This window comes from Centruroides sculpturatus, unplaced genomic scaffold, assembly GCF_000671375.1.
Source record: "Centruroides sculpturatus isolate CEXI.00-Female unplaced genomic scaffold, Cexi_2.0 scaffold168, whole genome shotgun sequence".
Taxonomy (NCBI): domain Eukaryota; kingdom Metazoa; phylum Arthropoda; class Arachnida; order Scorpiones; family Buthidae; genus Centruroides; species Centruroides sculpturatus.
Window position 1 is genome coordinate 658,369 of NW_019384519.1, and position 25,252 is coordinate 683,620.

The 25,252-nt window shown below is 31.5% G+C and overlaps 2 protein-coding genes and 1 long non-coding RNA gene across 3 annotated transcripts in view; 2 read left to right on the top strand and 1 right to left on the bottom strand.

The window, feature by feature from the left end:
- LOC111622707 overlaps positions 1-1,800 on the bottom strand; it is a 13,612-nt gene extending 11,812 nt beyond the window's left edge. Inside the window, exons 1-2 of the mRNA XM_023365129.1 lie at positions 1,785-1,800; positions 1,690-1,722 (exon numbers count right to left, since the gene is read on the bottom strand). Of these exons, the coding sequence (XP_023220897.1) occupies positions 1,690-1,722; positions 1,785-1,800 (49 nt within the window). The remainder of the gene's footprint in view (positions 1-1,689; positions 1,723-1,784) is intronic.
- A 194-nt stretch (positions 1,801-1,994) lies between these two features.
- Positions 1,995-25,252, top strand: part of LOC111622693 — a 43,968-nt gene continuing 20,710 nt past the window's right edge. The window contains exons 1-7 of the mRNA XM_023365117.1: positions 1,995-2,193; positions 2,273-2,289; positions 2,649-2,696; positions 5,608-5,634; positions 5,838-5,864; positions 5,950-5,985; positions 6,080-6,127. Coding sequence (XP_023220885.1) covers positions 2,124-2,193; positions 2,273-2,289; positions 2,649-2,696; positions 5,608-5,634; positions 5,838-5,864; positions 5,950-5,985; positions 6,080-6,127 — 273 coding nt within the window. The 5' untranslated portion in view covers positions 1,995-2,123. The remainder of the gene's footprint in view (positions 2,194-2,272; positions 2,290-2,648; positions 2,697-5,607; positions 5,635-5,837; positions 5,865-5,949; positions 5,986-6,079; positions 6,128-25,252) is intronic.
- Positions 9,086-15,039, top strand: LOC111622694. Its single transcript, XR_002756314.1, has 6 exons — positions 9,086-9,123; positions 9,260-9,283; positions 9,404-9,415; positions 11,658-11,696; positions 14,702-14,710; positions 14,813-15,039. It is a non-coding gene; the product is annotated as an uncharacterized LOC111622694 (long non-coding RNA).

The following is a 25,252-nucleotide window of genomic DNA, read 5'->3' on the forward strand; positions in this document are numbered from 1 at the left end:
TGAATTCCAACTTATACATTGTTAATAACATAATTTTATATACGTGCCTATCTTGCCCCATTACTGTTGCCCCTATACCAGGGGCAACTTTAATAAAAATAATTAAAATAATTACAACTTTACAAAAAGAGAGAAGTTGCCGATCTTGCCCCTATACCCGGGGCAACTTCGTCAATTTCTCTCTTCTTGTAAAGTTGTAATTATTTTAATTATTTTTATTTCCAAACTGATTTTAACCAGTTCTATAGTAAGGTAACATTCCAATAGACAATATGCAAAGCTTTTTTTTTCAGTTTACCACAGTATTTATTACACAAAATTTAAGTAAAGCTTAACATGCCGATCTTGCCCCGGTCTCCCCTATTCAAGTAAGAAATCACAAATTGTTAATATTAAATTAAAATTGTAATTATATTATTATTGAACGATTTAACATTTATAGAAAAAGTGTTCTTAATAAGCTTTTTATACGAATAATACGAGATTATTTGTAGTTATTAATCGTCTTAAACTTAAAAAAAATTGTAATTCTAAGCTCATCAAAATTTTAATACTTACATAATTTTCAGGCTTCTCATCTGAAAAATGCATAATAGTCATCATCAATTTAATATAATTACTTGAAATTTTAAAGAAATTTCGCACCTTTTATTGCAAATATTCCGGTGAACGAAAGCAACATAAGAATTTTCATCTCAAAAACTTTATACGTAGAATAAGTAATGTTTGAATTAATGCTTTAATCTTTTTAATTATTGAAAGGTAAATGGAAATTGCTTAGTTTACCTTAAAATACAAATAGCTTTAGATACGTCACGTAATGTTTACCTTAGAAAATCTGTTTAAACTATATTTCTCTTCAAATTATATTAAAATAAAAATTCCGAACCTGCTTATTAAAATATATGATGGAATTTTAATTAATTTCTACAATACTACTTCACCTATTATTATTTAAACATAATTTATATACAGGTATAATATAGACTAATGTTATGTGGAAAATAAGTTTTGATTAGAAAATATTATTCATAGAAATAACACATAAAAAAAAAGCTGAGTCAAGTAGTGGTGTCTTTGATCGCAATTATTTTTAATTAAAAATATATGAAACTCAAGATGTAATTCGAATAGAGATGAAAAGTCTTCTGAATAAGGACGATCTGTAATGGCGCCTACAAAATATATGTACAATTGTTTGATTCGTGAAAAGTGCATAGAAGATAGAATAATTTATGAAGTTTGTATTATATTAAATTCAGAATTATTTAACACGTTTAATTTTAAACCTAATCAAATAGCAAAACGGCACGAAGCTAATCTCCATTTGAAATGGATAAAAAATGCACCCAATTGTGAAGTAAAGAATAATTAAAAGGACACACGGTTTCGGAATAAGTCAATAATAAATTTTTTAATCTTTAAATATTCAATCTTTTATTTATTTTCTTATATCAATACACATGAGTTTTGATTTAAAAAAAGTATAAAATTGTTTGTTCAAAATAAGAAGTGTTTATTCAGACGGAATTCTCTACGTTTCAAGTATTTAGCTTAATAGAATAATATATACGAAATAAAGATTAAAAATCAAATTAAATATTTTATTAGATTTAAAAATTTTACTTCATATATTTTAATATTTTTTCGAAGTGATTCAAAAAATATATTTGCTCAAAACTGGACTACCGAGGCGTGAGTAATTTTTATTTGAGATTTCCTCTAAATCAAATATATAAAGTCAATTAAGACGACGGATGCCAACAGCTCTGACGATTGGGTACGAACTTGCTTTAACATAGCGGCAATGCCCGGCTTTGAAATTTATAACATGAAAATATATTTCAACTATTTATAGTTTATAATGAAATAAGGCATTTTTAATTAATTATTTAATGAAGCTGATATTTCTGCTATTATTTAACGAAAAGAACGTTTTTCTATTTTTAAATGATTAAAGTGAAGTAATAAAACTAGGAAATTCCGATTTGATTTCTAATTAACCGTATATTTAAACAGATTCTGTTATGCTAGCAACATAAAATTCATGACGTAATAGTTATTTCTTTTGGACAGTATTTAAAACCCCGGAACAGGTTCTACACGAACTTATTACGTTCAAAATGAAAATTTCGATCTTCATCGCCTTGCTTATGTTCTGCGCTTCGAATGCAACTGAAGACGAAAAAATGGGTTATTTTAAGAATCGTATTTATAATTTTATTTTAATTTATAATTAATTAATAAACGTGATAAAATTTATTTATGATAGTGAAATTACGCAGTCATGTAAGTACTGTACATTACAAAAAATTGCAATTTATTATTATTATTTTTATTTTCTGTAACATAACGTATGAACTTTAAATGGGATAATGTTATATTTGAAGTAATATACTCCTATTAATAATTACACTTTCATTTCTAAATAATATTATAATTATAATCTGCATGTATATACATTTCAGATACGACTATGCTGTGAGAAATCAACAGATATTGCAATTTATTATTATTATTTTCTGTAACATAACGTATGAACTTTAAATGGGATAATGTTATATTTGAAGTAATAAACTCCTATTAATAATTACACTTTCATTTTTAAATAATATAATCATAATAATCTGCATGTATATACATTTCAGATACGACTATGCTGTGAGAAATCAACAGATAATGCACAGTTTCATGAGGTAAAAATTAATTATTAGTTTTACGTATGTGATATAACTACGTTTGTTTATATTTTTTGGTAAAAGCCCACCAACTTTTTCTAATTTCATTAATAGACATGATTCTATAGCAGTGTTCCAGTGATACGTGTATCTCTGGAACACTGCTATAGAGGCATGCACGAAATCTAAACAACGGCATAATTTCTGTGTTGTCGTCTTCAATAAAACTCCATTTGGTTATTCTAATTGCATATTTTCGTTTGCCATGTTGTAAGATCGACCTGATCTCTATACTTAATAGGACATTTATTAAAATTTTGGTGTCATTAAAGAGAAGGAGAGTCGGTGAGTGTTTATAATTGAGACAACTTGACCAAAAACTAATACATGAATAGCGTAGGACGCGATCTAACAGACAAGGTCCCCACTTGATGACAAGTCACAAACTGCAGGGGTGAGACAAAAGGACAAGGAGATTCTTTTGTCTGAGGTAGGTCTGCTGGTGGACCAAATTGGTTTTCACTTGTAAGCACCAACACCCCTCTCCATTTTATATCAGAGTACCTTCTGTATTGGTGACACATGATCGGTGCTTGCCTGAAAACAAAGATTTAGTTAGGACGTCGACAGACATCTCATTGTTTGACAAATATTTGATGTCGAGGTCTTCGCGTTCCGGTGCTTCCCGGATTAAATATTGTCGTATGTTGATATGTTTCGTCCAAGAGTGAAAGTTCGGGTTCTTAGCGAGCTTATTGTTGTTTGCTTATTGTTATTTATTATCGCTGCACCTCCAAGCACGAGCACAAAGCCTGTGTCGATCGTTCGAACATGATCCCCAGTCGGCATCTACGCAGCCCTCTAGTAGTTTTCCAGTTTTTAAACTATTGTTTCATGGCCAGAGGTGCCTTGTATGTAACATAGCATTCGTTTCGTGTGTGTTGTTGTGGCATGTGTGATAATCCGGAGGGACTCTTAAAGGGAGTTACATAATTTTCACCCTAAATAAATTTAAATAAATAATGTACTTTAATTTTCACTTAAAATGTTTATAAATGATAAAAATTTGGAATAAAATTAATATAACCTAAAAAGGTTACAAAAGTTCAACATCCTGAAAAACTGCTATGTCATTCAATAATTAGCAAGAATTTAGGATGTTTTGCTTCCTTCCTCCACACCTCGTATCTGAGAATTTTGCACACCATCTGGTCAAATGACACAACATTTCTGAGTATAATGACTGACTGGGTAGAAAAGGTAGAAAAAAGGGCAGGTTTCCATACACTCGGGGCAGTTCATTAATGAGAGAACATGCCATAGGGCCAGCCCACCGGGACGTCCAACCTCCAGCTTCAAGCCACATATAGACATCTCCTCCAGTGTGGTAATATAAATGATTGTAAGCTCTCTCTCTCGGTAATACTGAATTTAGTCTTAGGTTATACATTTAAGTTTATGTTATCTTGGTCTGTTGTGTTGTATTATTTATTGTCCTTGATACGTTTCTTTGATTAAATTGTTAATTTTATATTTAATGTCCTTCTTGCCTGCTTTATTAACTGTGCATAACCCCACACAGAACCTTACCACTCGGGTTCTGTAAAAAGTAAGCCATCCAGTGACAAGGTGAGCAGGTCTAACAGATCTGACGATTAGAGGGCCTGGACCCTCGTCCGTATTCTCACACATGTATTGAATTGGCTTAACTTGCTGATGGTGTAAGAAATATCAGGCGTGTTCCAACGGCGAGACATATCGATGAGCCTTCGGTATGGGATTCTTTTTTGTTTTTCTTCGGAAAGGCTTTCTTCATCACTCAGTTTTAGTATTTGAACATAACTATCGAGTTTCGTAGCAAGTGATCGAACGGCCTAAACGTGTATAGCGAACAAACAAACAAACAAATAAACAAACATCCTCATATATATAGATTAATAACGTTCATCGATGGTCGATGCTGGAATGCGGTAGCCTACTGTTCTAAATGAGCCAGGTTGAAGCTCAGGTTAGAAAATTAATAAATATTTCATAGAGTCGGTTTCAGATATGTTAGGATCTGTTCTTACGACCAGGCCAGTCTACCTGCGAGACTACTCGAATCTATGGTGGACGTTATGCAACGACCGTCTTTGTGCCGTCAGGACGGATAGAGTTAAAACAGTTGAAAGATCCATACCTCCTCTGACCGACCCTCGAGGTGGAACGAACCTCGAGAATTTTTTGTGGACGGTCTGTCTCGGGTATATTCGATCTTCTCTCTCACAACCGGTCATTCACATTACGCGCAAATCAAATCAACAGCGAGGAAATAATTTATAATTCTTTGTTACATTACGTTTATTTTTTTGTTATCGTTAGTGCCCGTTTATATACAAGTCGACCCCCCTATAACACTGTTGATAATTCCGTTTTATATGAATTCCATGTTGTACGAGTCACTTAGATTTTACAAATATGTGTGCCGGGCTGTGAACGGTTCACGTATTTGTAAAATCTAAGTGACTCGTACAACATGGAATTCATATAAAACGGAATAATCAACAGTGTTATAGGGGGTCGTTTCAATTATTCCTTTAATCTATTTTTTTGTAATTTTCTTCAAGCATATGACTTGATATCCATTATAACCTGGAAGGATTCGTATTAGAATGAGGATTATATTCTTATAATCTTTCAGGGATAGGTGCATTTAATAAGGGTTTTCTGTTACCCACGTTAGTCGATCTTGTTGTGGATCTGATCCACCCTTAACAAAGAAAATTAAGTTTCTTTATGAATTCTTGTTAAATTTTAAAACGTATTTACTTGGTTGTTTACGTATAAATAATATTATATACTTTTCAATAAATAAAAATTCGATAATTAAAACATTTTTATAAGTATGGAGTTTGAAAGAAATAAGCCTATAAACATTTCACTTTTTCAGGAATATGTAACTTGCTTGAATACTTTGGTAAATATTCTTTACTATTATTTAATTATTTATCAAACTTACAATGCAATAAAGATCTAAATCATACCATTTTTAATTCTAAAGATTTTATAAGTTACAATATTTTATAAATTACACATTAAAGATATAAATACAGTACATTATCACTCAATGTAGATCAAAAACGAGATTTATAAGCAATGTTATTTTAATATTAAATACAGGATGACAAGAAGAAAACGAAGTTCGATGTAAATATTACTTTATAGTGTTTTATAATATGATTTTCGACTTAAAAAATATTATTTAGCATTTCTTTAATATTTCGAATTCCAGGAAATGTGTGAAAACAGATTAAAGAGTGATTGTCCGGTAAGGTTCTCTCCTATTAACTATTTTATCAGTTATTACCTTTATAACAAGATTTGGATACTTTAGTAATTTAATAAATAATACTTGTTTACAGCTTAAATACAAAGATTGCGAAAAAAATGGTATTGTTATTGAAAAAAAGGTAATTTATTTTAAATATATTCAATATAAATAAATTATTCTTTATTTTTTTAATCTATAAAATAAATTTAAAATATTCTACTTTTAATGTGAATCGAAAGCTGAAATCCTAAGTTTCCATGTAATNATTTTTATTTTTCCATATACTTTTTTAACAAGCGACGTATAATCGGGAACGACGTAACTCGAAACCGACGTAAGTCGAGGTATGCCTGTATATTTCTTTTAAAATTATTTTTCCCTTGTCTTCCAACACCTTTACCGTTCTTCCCTTCCTTGCCCCTCTTGGGTCTTCTAAACGCTCAAAGAGTCGGTGTGCCCATTTTGGGAATTACTAGTCTAAATGCTTAGGCACTTATGTAACTATTAGCATCGGAACTCAGACACCGCCTTTCAATTGTGGTTTCTGTTTTATTACAAGCGTCAAAGGTTTAAGTATTACTTTTACACAACACTTTTTCTGTTTTTTCGCCTTAGAATATTCTAGTTTCGTTTCATTTTAATATTTTTTTCCTCGAAGATAGACTGTAGAAAACTGCTTTTAATTTCTAAACCATTACNTGGTTTCTGTTTTATTACAAGCGTCAAAGGTTTAAGTATTACTTTTACACAACACTTTTTCTGTTTTTTCGCCTTAGAATATTCTAGTTTCGTTTTCATTTAAAAATTTTTTCCTCGAAGATAGACTGTAGAAAACTGCTTTTAATTTCTAAACCATTACACTTCTTTCGCAATGAATTTTATGAATATTATATGAATTGTGGTCCGACGTTATATGAATAGGGGAGATCGGGGCAACTTCGGCATGCGGGGCAAGTTTGTCAAGCGCTTTTTTTTAAAAACAAATTAAAAGGAGACTTTGGTTATAGGTTAGGCAGTTGAGTTTTATTGGTGGCTTGTTGAGTGTAGTGTTTTTATTGTTCTNATGCAAAAGACAAACTCAGTACAGCGGGTGATCGGTTAACGAACATAATCCGTTCCAAGACTTTGTTCGCTATCCGAATTGTTCGTTAACCGATTATCAATTTACCATAGGTTTGTATGGCAATTTGATTAATTCATTCTGGAGACCCCCAAAAATAAAAAAATATATATACTTTCTTACTACGTTCATTGATATGTAATAATAAAAATACATATACACATGGTCTTGCATTTTTATTAGTTATGTTTTTTTTTGTTTGTGGGGGTTAAAGAATCTTCCTAATGTCGATTGTTTTTTCTCTCTTCTTCAGGATTTTCAGAAGTAATTAATAGCATTGTAATTGTACAGATCCTCAAGCCTATTAACCTCAACCTGGTTTATATGCCGTTCTAAGACCGTTGATCTGACGCCCCCCACTTCTTGAAAAGATCTTTAATTAATAGCAGATATCGGCATTAATCCTCTTTTTCAGAAGAAAACATATCTCACCGAGTTTTTTGGTGTTCTTCATTCAAGAGTTCTTGGCATTCTTCTGTCGTCAGATCCGTTTCAGGTTCTATTATGAACTCTTCGATGTTCTTTATTTCTCAGAAGTGATTTTTGTTACTCCTTTAGCAACTTGAGTCTTCTTCATTATACTGTATCTGTCTTAGATAAGATTGAACTGCGACCTACTGTAGACCTGTTCAAGCCATACTACCCAGCAACATCAGACATCTGCCCACTCTCTACCTTTGCTATATTACCTTTCAAAAATAAAACTCGACGAAAACTTAACGAGTATCCGCCCGACAATCTCGCGAATACTATAAAAGAATTGTTTCTGTCAGAAAAATAAAAGGTTGGAATTACAAGGGAGAGTTTCGAAGTTCGGAGGAATACTATCTGATCAGTATATTCCGAGATGAGCGTCAATGTCGACCTCTCCAGCGCTCCGAAAAGTTTCCAATTGTTGCCTGAAGACAAGGGAAAATCAATCGGTATTTGCTATTTTCGTCGTTTTTTCTTATGTTTGTTCAGTGAAGTGTTCGTTATCCGAACATGTGTTTGTTGTCCGATCATAAAAATCTTTCGCGAAAGTGTTCGTTATCCGATCTGTTCGTTAACCGATCACCCACTGTATTTATTAATGTAATGTTAACGTGTAAAAAAATAAATTATATTTATTTAATTTTGGCATGGGTTCTTATTCAACTTTCCTGGCACCGTAATTTACAGTTATGTGTGAAGCCGTATGTTATTAGATTTGGTTAAATAATCATTTTTTACAGTAAAATCTGAGTAAAGTGCAATTGCGCGTTGTCAGGAAAGTTAAGCAACTGTTCTGAATTTTTGAAATAAAGTAAATAATATCTTCTCATTCCATAAATCACCCATCTATAAGGAGAAAGTAATAAATGCATTAATTATATGTGAATATAAATTTTTATGTTCAGGTTTGTACTGTACCTTGAATATTTAGTAAAATTTACTGAGTTTCTGATGGTTAAGAAAGTGCATAAGAAATGTTTTCGTACGTTTTTCACGAGACACCACAGTACAGAAATAAATATACAAATACAGTGGGGTCTTTCAAAAAGAATTCTACCGTCTTAAATTATTGTAATTATGTTAATTATTACATGTAGCATTATATTTAATGATTGCTTAAGTTTCGCAGACAATTTCAAAGTGATTCATCATGTAAGACAAACATTCTTTTAGCACAATGATGACTTTGCGGACTGCAAAACACAAAATGGCATCTTTGATGCGGAGTCGCCATTTTTGTTTACTGCGCTTCCTGGAAGTAATTAACAAAAAGTTATTTGAATGTAGATGGTAGATGACATCTACAACTGTTACTGTAGCGATTGCTGTACGTCGCATACTTCTCAGCTAATAATTAACTTACAGTAATTTAAAGTTGTATAATTCTTTTGGAAGCTCCCGTTTAATTATTTCTTTCTAAATTATTACTTTATTTTATTATTTAACTTTCAAATTTTTTTTATCACTCCTTTAATAATTCTTACGTAATGTTTTTCTATTGATAGTTCAACGACTGTTGTAATGAAAGTGATATTAAGGACGTACGTATAATTTTCAATTAATTTTAGCTTCTAATTTTTAATTTGTAAATAAAAGCCTGGAATATAATTATTTTTATATAAATAAATTATTTTATTTCAATATACTAAAATTCTTATGTTGTTTTATTTATTGAAGTGTCTGAAAAAAAAGGATCTTCCTGTATGTTTTTATATTTAATTTTTTAATCTAACCATTACTGTTATAAATTTTGAAATATTTTATGAGAGAAATATTAATATTATTTTCTACAGATATTAATAAATTCTAAATTTATTTTAGGATGAAGCAACTGTAAGTATTTAACAATTAAACATAAATTATATTTCAATATTATATTCCGTATAAAATTAATTGCACAAATTTGACGTTAACATTTAGGCGTTTATAAAAAAAAAAACTATAAATTTTAATTGGAAGAGATTAAAGTATGATTAACAGTTAATACTGGAATAGGTAAATGGTTAGGTCTAATATTGTATTCATATTAAATACATCGTTAATTTCATTTACACGTAGAATTGGAGAGAATGAATAAAATTACAACTTTATAAATCATGAGAATCTTTCTTTCTTGAATCTAAACTTAGAGGAATTCTTTTATCGTTTCGATTAAAAAGTATGGTATTAGATTGCATTAGATCCATTATAATTTAATAGTAACGGATATTATTTTTGTGAGAATCCAGGGTTAACGATTGAATTTGTTAAATTAAATAACAAACTTTTGTTGTAATTTTTGATAGAATTTTATCTGTTTTGTAAAAATTGGACGAAGTTGAAAAAGGAACCTCCTGTTTAGATGAAGGAATATGACACAGTTTGGTCGAAAGCGATAGTTTAGTGTGGGATTTCTCACACTCGGCAAACCGCACAACTTCTGTCTCGCGTGGGAAGCGTGGAGGCTTATTTCAAACAATTTGATTGGAGGAGAATTTTTATAAAAGGTGATAGGTCACTTCTAAAAGCTAAGCTAGCTAATTAACTATCTCAGTTCAACTTAAGTACAGTTTAGAGTAGCTCACTGCTCATCATCGAGCTTTTATCTTTGACCCGCCATGAGACAAGTTCGGATTTAAATAATGTGCTTACATAGTTATGTGTGTTTCTCCTCACTCCAGACATTAATTTGACATTCATCTCCAATGTAAGACAACTCGGTAATATAATTTATGTAAACACTCTCTCATCACTCTCATCAATCATTTAAATATATTTTTCATTACAGTTGTATATAGAATATCTTAGTTCATTTTATTAAATCTATTAATCATTAGCTCGTTCGATTCTCTTTATGCCTAACTCTATCGTCATAATTATGCTTAAAGATAGACCCTCCTATGAACTCCGATAACATATTTAATAATTTCGTTCGCGTCTTAGTCCTGAAAACCCACTAAGTGGTGTCAGGTTGCTAACTAAAGATCATCACCCACGTGAGACGGAACATCTCACATTTTAATTAAATTTTTGTACTCTAATTCAAAGGATATAAACATTAAAATCGAACGTAAATAGATCTACAAACAATTTTTCTGTTGTTAGTTTCACATTTGTTAAACGGAATTACATTACGTTTCTCCTCAATTTTATTTTCCAACTTGTTATGCATGAAAAATTTTAACACGGGAAAGTATTGAATCTTCTTGCCAATCTCTACGTTTTGAAACCCCTGAACCCAAAAATGATAAAAACACGGAGAAAAATTTTATAGACAATGTATGTGTGTGTTTGGGGAGTATTAATTATGTCGGCTACTAGCCATATAATGGCTCGATACAATCTCCTATTACTTAATAACTCTGATTGTTTTGTATTTTAAAAACCTCTGATTTTCGAGATTACCGAATGTCACCAAAACTTGTGTCCCTGTTTCTTCTATAATCTTAGTTATTAGTGTCATCTTTTTATCTCTAACGGTTTCTGAGAAAGAAGCTACTGAACGAAACCAGTAAATCACCATATATATTGATATACGGAACTAGTAAATTTATGTTTTACTTCAAGTGTGAGAACTTAGTTTGACTAATTAGAGATAATCTCTCTTATTTATATAACGCATATTATAAAGCATCAACGTTCGTTCCTTTTTTGTACATATAGAATGTACTGTCTATTCAATAATTTAAATATAAAATAAATAAATAATTATGATTTGGTCGATATGCTCTAATTCATTAATTAGACTATTAATGCAGAAATTTATGAAAACAGTTAAATTTTAATTTGGGTCTATTTATTTTCCATTTTAATCTGAAATTTTGTTGATAGAACGTCACTGTTTTTTATTGGCATCAAATTGCTTTTTATAACGTAAATATTGCATAAACTTCAATTCTCAATCGAATTTTTCTATTCCCGAAATAGATTTAAGTAATTAAAGTAAAAAGTTCTAATGTTTTTCTGTAGTCACTATGGTCCTTCTCATTAATATTTCCTTTAATTTAAGAAACAATTACATACAGTATTTATCTTGATTGTATGATATTAATAATAGAAATGAAATAAAATATATGAGCAATTACGTATTTTATAGAAAATAAACGATAAGGAACAATGCATGGGTATGGCGGATGTAAGTAGTAAAATTCATTTCTTTTATTCACTAAATCAGAGCTAAGACTAGACTATTGCTAAATGATATACTGTTTTTTTGGAACTGGAACGTATCTTATTGAGCTAAGCGAGCGAAACTCATTTCTATGCACTTAAATGTCATCGGATTTCAATAACTTCTTTGAAATCGCTTGACCGATCTCGACCAAATTTGATATGGGCATTAAGTCAAGATCGGTGAATTTCGTAAGCTATTTGCAATTCTGACCCTTGAAAAATATCACCGGAAAACTTTGCCATAGACTTAAGCTGGTTTATTGGGGCGTACAAAGTGCGCGTAGCAGTTCGGTTCTGTTTACATGCGTAAACAAAGACATCCATCGAGTTTTAAACGATTAAACTGAATTTGGACGCAATTGTCAGATTAAACAGCTGTATAATCGTTTTTATATTCGTTAATATCGCTGACTGGGAACACGAACAAGGCGAAAATTATTACATGCGTACTGAATTAAGATACTCCGAAGGAAAGCTTGAAAGGAATCGAGTTTCTAACATCACTACTAATAGCATTGCTTCTATTTTGAAACACACATAATGAACTTTAGATTTATGCACAAAACTTTCTCGGTAAAAATTGCAGGCCTTGAACACAATCAATGCGATCCTAGTAAATACATATGTTTTGGAACATGTATATAATATAATGTATAAATATATTTAATGTAAAGGTGCTACGTTAATGACACTAACTCACTGAAATAAAATATTTGAATAGAAGCAGACTTTTGTAGAAAATCAAAATGGTACTGTACAATTGTAAGGGGACTTCGAACACTTTATCAGAATAACAGAAAACTCGAAAATGCAAAATACAGAAAATTCCGTTTAATTGGGCCACATAATGGAATAGCTAATTTGCCCTTGTTAAAACTGTTGGCAAACCTATGAGGACGTTATCCGGATACGCTTTAAAAAACACATTTTTCTGTAGTAGTCTAATAAATAGATATAATAATATGTAGAATATAAAGATTTTTGTAAAAAAAACTAATTAAATACAGAATGTTTATTTTATTACAATCTTTACAAAACATCAAAAATAAATATGAGCAGGTAATGTTCAAGAAAAGCCACTTGCTCACAACAAGGCGTAGTGTGATTATATTCAAATTTTTAAATAAACGATGTGAAACAAATTTTATTTGCCGAAAATACAGCCAAATACAGGTATGCATATCAACTAGTTAAGTCATAAAAGTTTAATTTTTCAATAGCCCAAACCGACGACAACTTGGCAATCGTTGTCCCAAACAAGCGCATAAGTTTACATTAAATGCATTGATTTACTCCTGTTTTCTGGTTGTGTCCGCGGCATTGTTTCAGTGGTCGATTAACACCGATTTTATCTGTTTAACTATTAAGATGTTTATCATTACAGTCCAACCTCTGACACTCACGAGAATGGCTTTCATTTGGTTCTTATTTTGTAGGCATTTCAAAAGGAAACATTCCTGAGTTTAATGCGGTAGTTTACACATTATTGAAGGTTCGATTGCATGAATTTCTTCTGTATTGTCTAGTAATTATTATGTTTTACCGTAATATTTACTGTTTTTAAATAAAACTGAAATCGTTAATTAAAGAAATAGTAAATATGCAGGAAAACATTCGTGCCAGTCCGATAGGAAAAATTTAAAACCTGTTTTTGTTCGCGAATAGAGCGTAATAAAAAAGTTGACACAATGGACGTATTCAAAATCTAAGCATAAATCCAGTGAGATGCTGCCGGAAATTTCGGAAGAGAAAAAAAAAAAAAAAAAAAAAAAAAATGGAGAATGATAAGGACTTCGTCGTTACGTTAAATTCATTTTTGAACTTATTTAATGAGAACTTATTTAATGAGAAAAAATGAATACAGTATTTCGAAAAAAGAAATGGGATGAAGAATTTTTTAATATCAGTAGGAGTTTTAAATAATTAAATCAATTCTAAGATTACACTTTAATAACTAAAACAAATTATGCGTTGTGGTACATAAGTATACTAGTGTGAGTTCCGCGATTTTACTCATTTGTCGGAAATTTGAATTTGTCGACAGCAAAACAATCCCGGGAAGAATTAGAAGAGAAGTCACAATTAGTCATAACAGAAAAAAATTATATATATTTGTTATGTTAAAGCCTGTTTTTTGTTTGTCCACAGACCTCTGCCGACTTACCAACGCACTCCCCACTCGATTTGCCCTCCTAGCCATCCAACGACCTCGAGATCGGGTTTTACCAACCAGTGCCGATTAAGTGGTCAGAAGGAATTAACCGCCGATCCCCTGTTTATCTCACACTAGCGTATTAAAATTTTCTATTAATTCCGAATTTTAATTCATTCAGGGTTTATTCATCAACAAATAAATTCAAAATTGTCAACGCAAAATACAGCTCTTACGAGCCTCGTGAGAGCTTCCATCTTGTTTGCTGGTGTATAGAATACGTAAAAGACACTGGCAGCAACCGGAAGTTATCTGAGATTTTGAACAAAAGTGCTGAAAGGTGCTGACTGCGCGCTGCGATTTTGAATACGCCCAATGAGTCAATGAGTATAAATTTCTCAATATACTGTACAGTAATATACTGTACTTATAATATTATTTTACTCGTACAATATACTGTACTTATAATATTATTTTACTCGTACTTTGCATCTTAATAGCATATAAATACATCTTGCACATTTTATAATCGTTGTGATTGTATGTTTTAAAAAACATTCGATTTAAATTAACGGACTTAGGACAATTGCGGACACCGCTTTCTCAGAATTAGTTGCTTAATTCGAGAGATTTCTTTAGTTCATTGCAATATTTGCATGTTTCCGGCAAGCATTTCAGTTGCATAGAGATTTAAATTTGAAAGAACCTTAAATGTGTTCGTGTCGCGAAAACATCTAGTCTCGGTTCTGTTAAAACTATCTTTAAAAATATTCTAGAAATAACGAGTTTTTATCTATTTTTATATATATATATAGACCTTCAGAGTAAGTATGACTTTTATTACTTAATTTACAGAAAGAATAATTAATGTTATATAAAACATTATATTATAAAAAGTGACTTCATTTCTTTTATATAATTTATAGATGAATGCAAATGCCAATAAACAATATTGTACATAATCGAATAAACAATCTCATGATTTATGGCATACTTCCATGTATATTGAGTTGAATGAGATACAGGATCTTTCCCAATTAGAAACTTGAAAATTAAGAAACATCGTTGTGAAGAAAATGTTTAAAATATAAACGAAATTGTTACATTAATATGATTAAAATGTTTTATTATTATTAACTGTATGTTGAATAATTCAGAGAAATAAAATTAATAGCATTAAAAAGATGATTGTATTTTGTATTTTAAAAGCACAAGGAAATTTTCATCATTTTAATCTGAAGATAGAACGAACTTTCTTATTACATTCTATTCATTAATATATACAATTTGGTAGAAATGCTTTAATAGATAATGTTCGACGACAAAGTTTATTGTAATTTCGTCAATATATTTTCTAAATATAAATGTACTGGTCGAGGACTTTCAGGGATATATGGACGGCAGATTGAAAAACACAATTTAAAATTTTCTAAGTACCGGTATATGTTTCTGTGATAGGAATATAAGTTTTACCCGTTTCTGCTTCACATTTGAAAATACATTTGTTGTGAACTGTGATTTTTGTACGTGGAAAACTCTTCTTAATGAAATTTTGCTTGCAACATTCTGACATAAGGTAGCTTACAAAGACTATGAATTCGTTTCGTTAGATTGTTCGAAAAGCATACACATGCTCGTTATATTTTTGGACTGCGTTATTATGGTGTTGCAGTTATAGATTCCGAATGATTGGTTAGATCTTACTTCCATCAAAATGATATTTAGTCTACATCTTACACGAGTGTTGCTAATTTTTTACTACCAACGAGTTAGTGGAATTATTGAACAGGATCGTAAAGGATAGTTTATTTTGCATATATTATCTGTAAAGTACAGTAGACCCCTATAACGCGGAGTTACGTTCCTCGTTATACGAATTTCGCATTGTAGGAATCCTTAAATACATGAGCCAATCGCAGCCCGACACGTGTGAAGTTTACAGACTACGGCTGTTTGAAAGGTTTTCTTCCATAAAATTAATCGATTCTAGACTAATCCGACTCAACATTTCCAAAATACGTATATTTTTTTGGAAATAATCCGTATAAACTACGCTATAAACAAAAAATTGTAGGATTACTTACCGAGTGTGCACCATTCGACATCGCCGTTGCTCAAGCTTGTTTTCGTCGCGGAACAGCTCAGCAAACCGNTAGAAGACGTCGAAGAAGATTTAACTAAAGGTATTTTGGATTAGAGATATTTTCTTAGATCGAGAAAGAACTGGCGTGCGAAATACACTTATTCCTCATTAAGATCTATCGATGAAGAATACTATTTCGAGTAAGATTCGTTTGTATTGTCCCTTGAATTTAATTATATGTGAATATTTTTGTATAATTTGTGTTCAATTGGTTATCTTTTCTCCTTATTCTAATGTCATTTATCCTAGTTAACTGCGGTGAACTTTTCGCCATTAAAATACATGTGATTTTATGTTGACTGAGAAACGAATTGCTATTGGCTAATTAAAATGAGATCTTGCCCACAAAAGATAGAATTAGGCCAACTTTCGCGACACGAAGAAAGGGATTCCAATATCGACTTCTTCCACGAAGAATAGTGACGCCATTCCGCCTCTTTTCGCTGCATGTGTGCATCCACTATAATACGGAACCTGTAAATGATAGAATAATAAACCCTACACCTAAAATGAAGTACCTTTCATAATTTATAATTTATTTTAATTTTGTTGATATAGTTGTACAAATACTTTGTTTATAATACAGTAAGTGGCTACATGCATTTTGACACAACAGAGATGTTAAACTGCTTGTCTTTCCCAAATAATAAGTAGATCTAGAGATATTGAGTAAGAAATACGTTACTAGCCATAAGCATTCAAAATATTGAATTAGATTTTATGTAGGAGAGGCGATTTGTGCATAATAATATGATGTTAAATATTAGTGCTGTATTTCTTGGGCAATTGAAAAATAATTAGTTGAATTAGTCAACATGCCCATTTACGAAATATGTATAGGAAATCGCATTAAGTTCCTACGGTACTATGCTGATAGGTGATAGCATGAAGATGCTGAGTGTTAACATTTAACTTTCGCATTGTCATGCTGTTATTGTTTATCTCTTCTATGGGTGAAAACCGATCTTCGACATTTTTAACAGAACCGATGTTCAATTCTGTTAGAAAAACCTTTTCCTTTTCAGTCCATTCTCCGGTAAAATAGCCTTTTACTCTGGCAATCAGAAACTTTTTCAGAGCTTTTTTCTTTGATACAAGACCTCGTCCCATTTCAGTAACATTAAAACTTTGCTTCTTGACATTTTCTGTGCAGAATGAGTTGAAAATGCCGTCGCCGAAGCAGAGACCTTAAAATCAATAACAACTTTGTGATGAAAAGTAATTGAATAAAAACCGTTCTTTCTATCAATAACATCTCCATAAAATTTTCTACTTGTAAAATTTTCAGCGAAAGCAGATAAAAAATATATTATAAGAAGTGCCAAGGCTTGCTACTTTTCACTTCTACCCAATATTTAATATCCAATTTGGACATAGTAAGAGTTAGTTCCTCTGGAGAAACTGTACACGTTTTGAGATAACCGATAGCCGATTTGGATATCGAAATATCTTCCAGTGTAAAATCAAAAGAAATATAAGGCAGAAGATACACGTCTTCGAGACTATTATTTACGATACTCACGGTATCGTGAAAATAGTGGAAATTATTGCAGATACTAAAAAGGTTCGAAATGTATTCCTCGACTTTTTTCTGAAAATCAAGCAGGCTCTGAAATTTCGTATGATAAACGACATCCAATTCACCGATAAGCTCGTCTTTAATGACATTAATTGTTCTTTTTATCGAATTCTTTGCATTGAAATATTTTCATTCCAGCAATGGCAAAGTTTTCTTTTATTACTGTTCATATAATTATTAATATATTCGAAATCTATCGCTAAGTAGTTCGCATCCATTTTTATCTATAACGGAAAAAATACGCTTAATAATAACTCCAAGTAATTAACAAGTCAAATAAGTTCTATAGAATCTAAGAAACAAATGAAAAATGTTTTAACAAGTCTGATTAAAGAAGCATCATATTTAAGCATTAAACTTGGTAGATTCGAAACGTTACCAAGTTTAATGCTTTATTAGAAATATAGAAGCATGAATACCATTCAAGCCAGCATATTATAACGTGTTTTAATGAAATTTGCATCACGTGAGACATGACTGGCCTGCATATTCTCCATATTTGAATTCTTGAGATTTCTTTCCGTGGAGTTATTGAAATATTAAATTTCAATAACTCCACGGAATAACTAATCGACTTTGAGGAGCTCAAATTGTCTATTGAGCATGAAATTTTTCTATTCTGAAAGACATTTTTCCCACAAATTCTGGGATAAAAGAACAAGATTGAAGTTAAAGAAAAACGTAATGAACACGCCTCAATGTAATGCTGGTCACAATGATATCTAAATAAAGATTTGTATACCTCTTAGTTCGATGGTTATCATTAAATTACACAGGAACTCACTTACCTAGTCCAACTAGTCTTATATCTAGACCAACAGCGGATATTGCACAAACCGTTGAGTTTAAACGAGCAGCGGACCTGCTAAAAACCATTTATTATTTAACGTCCATAAAAATTATATTTTATATTAATGATGTTTCCAAAATTCAGCAAAGTTTTCGCAGAAAAATAATTTATCAGGAAGCACGCGAGCTCCATTCGATGCACCGCTTTACGACGAAAAGAAGCTTAAGCAATGGAGTCGTCGAACGGTGCACACTCGGTAAGTAATCCTACAACTTTTGTTTATAACATAGTTTATATAGATTATTCCCAAAAAATGATACGTATTTTGGAAATGTTGAGTCGAATTAGTCTAGGATCGATTAATTTTATGGAAGAAAACTTCTCAAACAGTCGTTGTCCATAAACTGCATACGTGCCGGGCTGTGATTGGCTCATGTATTTAAGGACTCGTAGAAAATGAATTTCATAAAAACCGGAACGTATCTACCGTGTTATAGAGGAATCGACTGTACTAACAAATTTTCATTAATTAATTAAATTTACGCATAATATTAACCATTTTTATAGTACAAAATGTTTCTTCTTTCGATAACTTTGTTAAATTTTCAATGAACTATTAATATGCCTCAAAACCAAACTTATCATAACGACTTTGACGTGACTGTTTAATCACTTGAACAAAATTGAAATGATAAAATAATCACTTTAAAGTTGTTATGATAAGTTGGTCATGGATTTGAACCTTGTTAATGGGCTGGCCACGTGGAATTTTCCGGGTTTTTTCCATGTTTGTAACTCCTAAATTGGGGACCAATTTCCCATAAAATATCTCCCGGGAGGCATCTCCTCAGCAGATCGTGCAGAAGTCATAAACGTATCATCGTGAAAAACGTTTCTGAGAAATCAAAATCTGATTCTGCCACTTGCCTTTAAGGTTTAATTGTATTAGGAAAAATCGCATGTATGTTGTGATATTGCCAAAATTTCAGGCTGCAAGATACGAATACATCTTATCCATAGCTGCATCACTCTCTTAAAGAGTCTTGTTGTGGATAGGACACCGCACCATAAATTAGAACATTCAGGGTTGTATATGATTTTATATCACCTTTCACAAGTAATAATTCTGTGTATTATATCTAGGCAAATTAGAAAAGTGTATTAAAGCACATCAATCAGACATTCATCTACCCAATTAGCAAACTACGTTTTGGAAGGATGTTACATCTCGCATTGGGATAACATAAGGTTATTAGCGTTACTGACTATGAGCATCTTTCTGTATGGGGCACTTTAATCATTAGGAAATTAAATCCAATTAATAGCATCACCGCGCAATCACCTCTGTTTGATTAGGGTGGATGCACAGCGGGGCTATTAATTGATTTAATAGTGTGTATACATGTATACATATTTTATTACTCCACTAGATTACCTCTATATTTACTAATCCTCGCTACTCTACATCAGGGGTGTCCAACACGAGGCTCGCGGAGCTAGGTCAAATGAACGTAAATGTTAACTTAATTGTACATATCATAAGTTATTCGTATCATGTACAAGTAGGCCTCCTACAACGCGGTACCTTTACAACGCGTTTTCGCTCCAACGCGGTTGGAAACATGCGGTAATTTTCTTACAACGCGGTTTACAGTATTTAGAAGCGATTTATCTTTCACATAACAGAAAAATCGCAACGGATCACGTGATACGAACCGCAATTCGGCATACAGAACTAAATGTCTTTGAAAACAGCTGTTTGTCGCTGTTGGCGTGTTATTTATTCCCTTGAAAGTTTCAGGGGAAGACCAGTTTCTAGACAGATGTTCATCAGTTACCATAAACACTCAAATACAAGGTATATCACTAAATTTTCTATCATTTATACTGTTTCAATAAATGGGGACAGCAAAAATGGTCTAAAATACGGTATAAACTTATATTAGGTGTATATATTTTTAACAACATAGTGAAGAAAAGTTATTTTTTGCGATTTTTACTTTCCACAAAACTGATTGATAAAATTTTAGCCATAACAATGCCGAATGAAAAGAAAGGACCGTCGTTAAAACGGAAATTTATAACTCTTCAAAGATAGAAATTTTGGATCGAATTAAAAATCAAGAGCGGATAGCTGATATTAGTAGGCATTTTAATTTAAATGAGTAGACTATTCGGTCGATTAAGCAATCGGAAGAAAATATTAGAAATTTGGTCGCATCCGGATCATCTATTCTTGCGAAAAATGTTGCTAGTCCGAAAGCACCTATAATGTAAAAAATGAAACAAGCGCTAATATTATGGGTAGAAGATATGAACAAGAAACGGTTGCCTTTAAATAAAACCGCACTTACAGTTAAACACAAAGCCTTAAAAATATTTGATTATTTAAAACAAATGAGACAGTCGTTAGCTGCAGTGGCGTAGCGTGGGTGTCAGCCGCCGGGGCGGAGGAAAATTTCGCTGCCCCCTTATTTAGGTATTTCAATTTAAAAGACTAAAATTCAGTTTCGTCACAGAATAACTAATGAACAATTCCGTGCTCATTTCAATCGGTCCGAAACGTAGGTCGACAAAAATATAAAATGAAATGGTTCAAATTTTTACAAGATATTATTATTATTTATTACGAAATTTTTCCGCCCCCTAAAAGTGCCGCCCCTGCCGCCCCCACTACGCTACGCCACTGGTCAGCTGATGAAACCAGTGTTAAATTCGTGTATACCGATGGCTAGTTTGAAAAATTCAAAAAACGCCATTCAAACGCCAAGTTTTTCTCGTTTTAGAACGGAATCCCAGTTTTTGTATTGAATTGGTGTCTCTTATAACGCGGTTTCCCACAACGCGGTATTTTCAAGGAACGTATCTACCGCGTTGTAGGAGGCCTACCTGTATTTTTAAATTATAGCAAAGAGAAATTTGAAATATCTCTCATTTTTGGAAAAATTCATAGATTTTACCGTGTTTCCCAGAAAATAAGACATCCGCAGAAAATAAGACCTAGCAGAGATTTTGCTGAATTGCGAAATATAAGACCTCCCGCTGAAAATAAGACCTAGCGAAGTTTTTTAGTCGTAACGGTCATCGACAGATGGTTGAAAGTGGCCGTTGGCTTTTTGAAAGTACAGCCACTGATTGGTCAGCAGACAATTACGCCACACGGCATGATTTGCATAAGACTATGGCTTGGGAATCACAGATTTGCATAACGTTACGGCTGGTGATGGCTAATTGGTCGGCCGAAAATCACGCCGCACGACATTTGCATAGTGCTACGGTTCAGTAAGCACTAATTGGTCATCGAGTCCGATGTTGACGCTATAAAAAGGCGACACTGAATATACATCACTCTCGTCTAAGTTCGACTTGGGAATTTTTTTGTTCAATAGTAAATGTGAATTCTTCCTGGAAAAATAAGACATTTTTTGAAAATAAGATCTAGCGCATTTTTCAGAGCAAAAATTAATATAAGAGACTGTCTTATTTTCGGGGAAACACGGTAGCTATTTCAAATATCTCGCTATTCGACACTCAAGGTTACTTAGATTTTTGTCCGACGCTAGGTGTCGATAAAATTTAATATGAGACTTCAACTTGAGCTGTATATGTTCTGTGGTCTTCGGCGTTTTCGGGAAGCTCGCAATGCTACCGGGCTCATACTCATAATTACAGTACTTTCAGTCCAGCTTGACAAAGTTCCGTGTTATTCTGTAGTTTCGTTTTATTATCGCCATTGCATCTGGACAGATTTTGCGATCGACGTTAAAATACATATTTAACATATTTATAATAACAGTTCAAACTACTTTAACCAAGTAGCCTATCTAACATATTGATTGTATAAGTAAGTAAACCCTGAAACGTTTTATTTATGTAAGTTAAATTTAAAAACGGGGAATTTTCTTTAGGCATCGACAAAAATTCAACTCGGACAGAAATGTTTTCAGTTCAAAACAAAGATCTAACATGGCGTCAACTAGTAAAGATATTGGACCAAAGAAGAGAAGAATCGCAGAAGAATTAAGAAAATATTTTTAAAAATCATATATAGCATACAAAGTGCTGGAATAAAAGAAAGAAATATTCAGAATAACACTACTTACCTTAATGTCATTCAGGATTTATACAAAGAAAGGAAAAGTCCTTTGTCAATTCTTCAGTTGATGTATGTAGAGCTTTTGATACTGTCAATAGAAAAATATTATGGTTATTTTTAGAAGATTATGGTTTTAATAATAATGAAATTGAGACGATAAAGAAGTTACACAAAGCACTATTTACCTGTATTGAAATAAATGGGACAGAGTCAAAAGATTTTTTGTGTAAATTTGAGTGAGACAAGGATGTCCTAGCTCCATGATTCTTTTCACAGTGTATATTCAGGTTCTATTAAATAGTATAAGAATGGATGATTACATTGACGCTATTCATATTCCAGGAAACGAAGATAAAATAAAATACATAGCACACGCCGATGATATCAACTTTTTTAATTATAAATAAATTATGTCTTGAGAAAATATTAAATAAAATAAATATTTTTAGCCGCCTTACAGGAATGAAAATAAATATGAAAAAATCAAAGATTATGAATATACATGGGAATATGCAACATCAACAACTTGATATAAAGTGTGTGAAATGCATGGAAATGCTTGGTATATGGTATGGTCTTGGAGCAAACAAAAAGAACCAAGAAGAAATGAAAATAAAACTTACTAATGCCTTTAGAGAATGAAGTAACTATTGGATGTACCAGTACAGTACCTTCCGGAAAGGGCTGTTATCTCAAATAAAGCAATTTTTCTTAAAATCATTTATACATTATATGTAACAAATTTGACGAAAGAGGATAAAAGAAAATTGGAAAAAATAATTTTTAAATTTATATGGAATAGTTCTTTCGAACCGCTTAAGAGGAATTACATGAAAAATGATATAAACAGAAGAGGAAGGGTGCAGAATGTGGGACTTGAAAGATTTTGAGATTTCTTTACAATTAAGTGTCATCATAAATTCATTAAAACTTAAAAATCATCCCATATATCAAGTATTTCAATATATTATTGGACCAAAAGCAAAAAGAATAACTAAAACGATAGAAAACTATCCATTTTTAATCAGTAATAAGGAAAAATACAAAACCTGGCGAGAAATACTAAATAATGTGATAAAAGATTATAGTAGCCTCATCAACAATAATACAGGTATACCTCGCCTTACGTCGGTAATTGGTTCCAGGAAAACGACGTAAGTCGAAAAACGACGTCAGTCGAATTTACTTGTCTCCGAATCTACTTGTCACTAGGCTAAACCATAAATTACTATTCCCGGTTCTGTATTTTATTTATTAACGCATTTTTAATAATATATGGTTAATAAAAATCTATTTTAAGCTTACAAACAAATAAATTTTAGTTATTAATATAGTACAGAAAAAAGTATTCTAAATTTACGAATGCATGTACTGTAAATACAGAACATACTAGTATATATTTTAATATGATTTTATGTGCTTTAAACGCTTTTCTAGTGATATTACGACTTCAATATTTGTGGCGAACACACGTAAAGTCGAATAAAATGACTTAAACTTGATTTTTATTTTTCCGTATACTTTTTTGACAAACGACGTATAATCGGGAATGACGTAACTCGAAACGACGTAAGTCGAGGTATACCTGTAATAAAATCAAACCGTTAGATATTTATAAAGTGATTCACAATCAGAGTGTAAATAACATCATGTGTAACACTAACATAAACTGGGATCAAATATGGAGAAATATACACAACTTACCTGCGGAATGGGCGGAAATAACTTGGCGCATATTGCAAAATATAGCTATTACTAAAGATTATTTGTTCACTTATCAAGGAGGGAGGAATCCTAATTGTGTTCGGTGTGGTAAAAGAGAAACAATTATACACCTGTTTTACGATTGTAAATTAGCGAAATCTGTATGGTCTTCGGTTGCTAAGATTTGGAAGATGTATTTAAATTGGAATAATATTAAATTCCGTAGCAATTTATACATTCCCAATCAAAATCAGTATCATTTTAATTGGTTCATTGCACTGGTTAAAACAAGTATATGGAAAAACAGATGTAAGCTCATTTTTGACAAAAAACATTATAACGCACCCATAACTGTTATTAGAATAAAACAAGAGGCTAGTTTTAAAATTAAGAGTGATATTGAAAATATGACAATAAGTGAATTTAATAGATTTTATAAGGAAAGTAAAAATACTTTTAAAATTGTAAACGATAAGGTAATATTTAATGACGAATGGAAGTCCTAATGTTAAATATATAAATGTGTTTAAACGTATACCAAAATTTCAAAATGTTAGTATAATAAATGATAAATGATAATATAAATACTATACAAAATATTTATAGTACAATATGTTCTAATTCTAAACTGTATGTAAATGTGTATAATAATCAGTGCAAAAAATAATTTTTGTAACCTTTAATGATAATTTTGGTTGTGTTATTTAATTATCAAAAAGAAAATATATTATATAAAAATGTTTATTCATTTGTATACCGTTGACTTGATCCTGATATGTTTTTAATTGTTAAGAGTTTCAAAATATATAGAGGAGAAGGTGGTATTATGGAACACTGCGGGTATTATGGAACCACCCCATTTCGAACTGATAATAAAGGCGAACTGTAACGGAATGTGGCTGAACTGAACTAGGCAGACATCCATAGCAAGGGGAAAACCCGTTTTACTTCAGTTAAACGGTTGTCCGTATTTAATCAGCTAATTTGTTTTTTTTTTTTAAATTCGCAAGTTTTGAATGCTTAGTGAATTTAATTATTTTTAAAATATAAATCG